General features: G+C 47.2%; 1 protein-coding gene across 1 annotated transcript; it reads right to left on the bottom strand.

Annotated features, from left to right (window-relative positions):
• Window positions 1-401: 401 nt before the first annotated feature.
• Window positions 402-3,858, bottom strand: LYRM2 (LYR motif containing 2). Its single transcript, XM_044449328.1, has 3 exons — window positions 3,771-3,858; window positions 2,316-2,456; window positions 402-876 (listed from the first exon to the last, which is right to left on the bottom strand). Exons 1-3 carry the CDS (start codon window positions 3,816-3,818, stop codon window positions 796-798), a joined length of 270 nt encoding a protein of 89 aa, XP_044305263.1. The 5' UTR covers window positions 3,819-3,858; the 3' UTR covers window positions 402-795.
• Window positions 3,859-4,078: the final 220 nt, after the last annotated feature.

The following is a 4,078-nucleotide window of genomic DNA, read 5'->3' as shown; positions in this document are numbered from 1 at the left end:
ATGAAATGTAGTTTTATATGGAAAATATCTGTACAGTTCCTGCTGAATTACTTGTGACATGTAGAGTATATAAACTGAATTGTATTGGACACATTGGTTTGCATTTGACGTTCCAAGAGCTTTAATTCCAAGAACCTTAAGAAAACACGCAGCTGCTGCTTGTAATGCTAAGTAACTAACATACAAACAAAGATTGTTCTCATAAAGATCTGCGAGCTTTCAATTCCCAATGAAGCCCTTGGATAGCAAGGTAAGTGCTTTTGGTCCTTCACCTGTTTCTCACTGTGGCCAAACAGATACTTTCTGAAACCCAAAGGGGCAATGGGTGGGGAGGGGGAGTCAACCAAACCCTTTGAATTGATATGTCAGTCATCCTTACGCAAGGCAAATACACCAACTGGTAAAGATCCAGTACTTTAATTTGTCAAAGCATAAACAAAAGCTAGTGTAGAATTAAGTTATTACAATACTTGGTTATATTCTGGTGTTCACAGGTTCAATTAACAATTTTGAGGTAGTAAACATCAGTTCTGCATTTCTGACATGCCCAGCTCAGCATGGCTTTAGACATGGCTTCTTGCTCCTTTCCCTTGAGTGTTTTTTCACATCACACCTGAACCTTCACATAAACTTTAGTTTTCATACCCTAATGTGGCATTATGCAGCCTGCCTAGGTTTTCTTGCTGATTCCTAGGAAGGATGCAGAGGGTCACTCTTGGATTCTGTGAGGTCCCACCAGAATGTCTTCTAGGGAAGTGACACCAAAAAAATACTGTGGCCCAGTATATTCTGTGACTAGGATCTGGCCAGCTTTAGTGTTCGCTCCAGTTCTTGAAGCTGTAGGTTACCTTGAGTGATCATCATTCTAATAGTATCCTGTAAAACAAAAAGATTTACTTAGTAAAGAATTGGAAGGTCTTTGCACGCACACATAATGGCTGAATTTGTGCAGGATGAGCCTTCATTTTTTGGATTCCAGTTCAAATGAACTGCATACTGGTGCATGTAGCCTATTTGTTCCCACTTTGCTAAATAAAGTATCCTGGCTTGTACAAGCCAGAAACAAGCCAGGGTTTCTTCTTGGTTTACACTTTCTTATTTGTTCGGGAGCATCAAGCCGGGAATCTTTGTTTGAACAATACACAAAACAAATCCTTCCTGACCTGTTTAGTGGCTGCTCTAATGATGAGGAACAAAGTGAAAGCAAACAACAAGCTGTTCATTCACAATAAGCTAGAACTAATGGAAGGTGCCTCTAGGCACTTTTGGGGAATCCCTTCCTTTCCCAATTCCAGTCCATTCCATTCAGCAGGTTGCCTGCACCCTCTGTGGAGGCAGGGAGAGAACTCCACCTTGGTCGCCCAGTTGCATGTGGCTAAATCTGAATCCAACCCTTGATGTAGAACAGGGGTCCTCAAACGTTTTAAACGGGGCCAGTTCACTGGCCGGGGGGGCTGGACTATAGTCTCAAAAAATATGAATTCTTATGCACACTGCACATATCTTATCTGTAGCACAAAAAGCAGGAAAAAATACAATATTTAAAATGAAGAACAATTGTAATCAACATAAACTTACTAGTATTTCAATAGGACGTATGGGCCTGCTTTTGGCTAATGAAATAGTCAATGTCTGGTTGCATATTCGCTCTACTCTTCTGTATTCTTGCGCCTCTCTTCTGCATTCAGAGCCCCAATGCAGGTGTGCAATAGGGAGAAGAGCCAGTGTGTGCACAATTCACACTGGCCAGACCAGCACAGCAGCAGGAGATAGCCAGAGCTAGCAGAGAGAGCCGGCACACACACAGTTGAAGGGAGTTGTTACAATTTGGTACATGCAGCGGCTCTCTGCTAGTCTGCCAAACTGAAAGAGATTCAGAGTACGCCTACACTGGCTCAGAGCTTTCGGACACGTTCAGAGATTCAAACAAGTCTGAAAGCTCTGAGGAGGGCCGGGTAAAGGACCTTGGTGGGCCATATCTGGCCCGTGGGCCGTAGTTTGAGGACTCCTGGTGTAGAAGAACCCCGAGCTCTGTCCTGGTACTTGAAAGAAACAGGTATGGGCATTCTTGAGTTCTAAGGCCAGAACTGAGCTCAGCATATCTTTGTCTTCTGTCTTATAGGATCCCATAAGTCTGAAGTCTCCCACACCTAAGATAATCAGCCTTGGGAATGTCCCATCTATCCTTTAATCCCATCTACCAAGGCCATGCAACTGAACAGCTCTGATATTTCCCAGACATCACAACTACTAAGTGTAGTGCGCCAAGGGAACAAACCTGCATGCAGACAAACCTGCCAATGACCATCTCTCACCTCATCTGCAGCAACTTTGTTTCTTTTGAATTCTTCCCTTGCCCAGTCTCTCAGGTATTGACGATCTGCTTCTTTGGGTACTTGGCGAATTGCCTGCAGAATTTTTCTATACAACTGAAGAACCTCTTGCCTTCTCAGGAACTACAACGTAGCCAGTGAAAGAAAGGATGGGTCTATTATCTTTTGGGACAAGCCACATATGGGGCTACGAACAGCTGATTAAGGGGTCTTAAATTGAACTAATCCACTAGTACATCTTATCCAGTACTGTTTACTATGACTGGCAACAACTCCCAAACTAGCACCTTTGGATTGTTTTCAGTAGAGTAGGCAACACACAACTGCCTTGCTGCACATGGGTACCCTGTATAAGTTTCGTCACCCCCACTCGGTCTCCAATATTCGTGACATGGTCTCCACTACCAGCATGCCACCAGGGGAAATGTGTTTCTGTCAGAAAGCAAGGTACACACTCCCTGCTTACTTAGTTTTCCCTGCATTATCAGTGGAAATGCAGACACGGGGCCACTTTCAGTTGTGGTAAGGGCTGCAGGATGAGATCCCCAAAGGAACATGATACACACAGTCCACAAAAAAGTTGTACGTTTATACATACTGGAGCACATACAGAACATTTAATCATTTTAATCTATAGCCACCATCACTTCCATTTCAGACTTCCCACAACACCTCAGCAAGACACCAGCTTTTTTCATTTAGGGAAGGAAGGTGAGAACATGTTTATACAGAAAATTATTTCACTTGAAAATACTCTGCATTCTTAAGCCTTGCTAAACCATGTATTTTTCGCTGAGAAACAAAACGCGCTAGAAGCAGGGCAGGAGCATCGCTTTCTCTTCAAAAACGAAGCTTTAAGTCCTGAATTCTGCATCCACAAGGCAAGAACGGAGCTTGCGCTTCTAACGAAAGTTCACGGAAGACAATCGGGCAGTTGTTGAAAGCAGAGCAAGGACAATTCTAGGATAGCTCTTTTCACCATCGGAGAAACATTCCCCTCCGTTTTCAGATACTACGCCAGGAATAGCTTCACCAGATGCATGTATTCTAGGGGTGCAGGGAGCAACGCCACAGGCTCTCTACCAGCAGCAACCCTCAAACGGGTTGTAGAGCACAAAAGGAAACGATCTAAGCAGCTTTACGCTTGAGGAGCATCACGACTGGGGTGCAGAGGGGGAGCTCGTGCATTTGCTGTGTGCTGGGCTGCTTTCAGGGGTACAGAACTGAGAGTTGCAGCTAGGGGTCCTCTAAAAGCCCAGCCAAGAAAGGAAAAAACAGGCAGCCGCTTCGGTCTTCTTTAAACCCGCCGCCTCCCAGGCTCTCCAGGCCGCAGCCTTCCCCTGTTGCCAACCAGGAGGCGCCAAGGTGCTGGCCCGCTTCCGGGGGCTGGGAAGGCGCGTCGGTGGCGAGCCCCCAGCCTGCCCTCCCCTCCTCTACCTGCTTCAGGGTCAGCGTCGCCGGTGGGAGCCGGGACGTCCCCGCCATGCCTGACGGACGGCCGCCCACCCGTCCGCTCGGCCTCTTGCGGCTCTTTAGCGCCTCTCGTGGCGTATATGGAGGGACGGAGGGAGAGGCGCGCTGCCCCGCCTCCAGCGGCCTCCCGCCCCGCTTAAAGCAGCCCGGCGCTGTCCGCGGCGATGAACTCCGCTCGCTTCCGCCGCTGCGCTCAGCGGCCCTTGCAAAGGAGAAAGGAGCGCGTCTTGTGCAGCTGTTAATTGGGAAGCCCGGAAGCGCCTCACTGGTCC

This window comes from Varanus komodoensis, unplaced genomic scaffold (genome assembly GCF_004798865.1).
Source record: "Varanus komodoensis strain SLA01 unplaced genomic scaffold, ASM479886v1 scaffold1, whole genome shotgun sequence".
NCBI classification, from domain to species: Eukaryota; Metazoa; Chordata; class Lepidosauria; order Squamata; family Varanidae; genus Varanus; species Varanus komodoensis.
This window is presented reverse-complemented; position numbering and strand designations above follow the sequence as displayed.

What these genes read in the sequence shown, in the direction of transcription:
- LYRM2 (XM_044449328.1), bottom strand. Translation starts at nt 3,818, where the DNA reads ATGGCGGGGACGTCCCGGCTCCCACCGGCGACGCTGACCCTGAAGCAG. An exon ending in CGACGCTGACCCTGAAGCAG is followed by an intron (nt 2,457 to 3,770) that starts GTAGAGGAGGGG and finishes GCTACGTTGTAG; the next exon opens with TTCCTGAGAAGGCAAGAGGT. An exon ending in ACAAAGTTGCTGCAGATGAG is followed by an intron (nt 877 to 2,315) that starts GTGAGAGATGGT and finishes TTTGTTTTACAG; the next exon opens with GATACTATTAGAATGATGAT.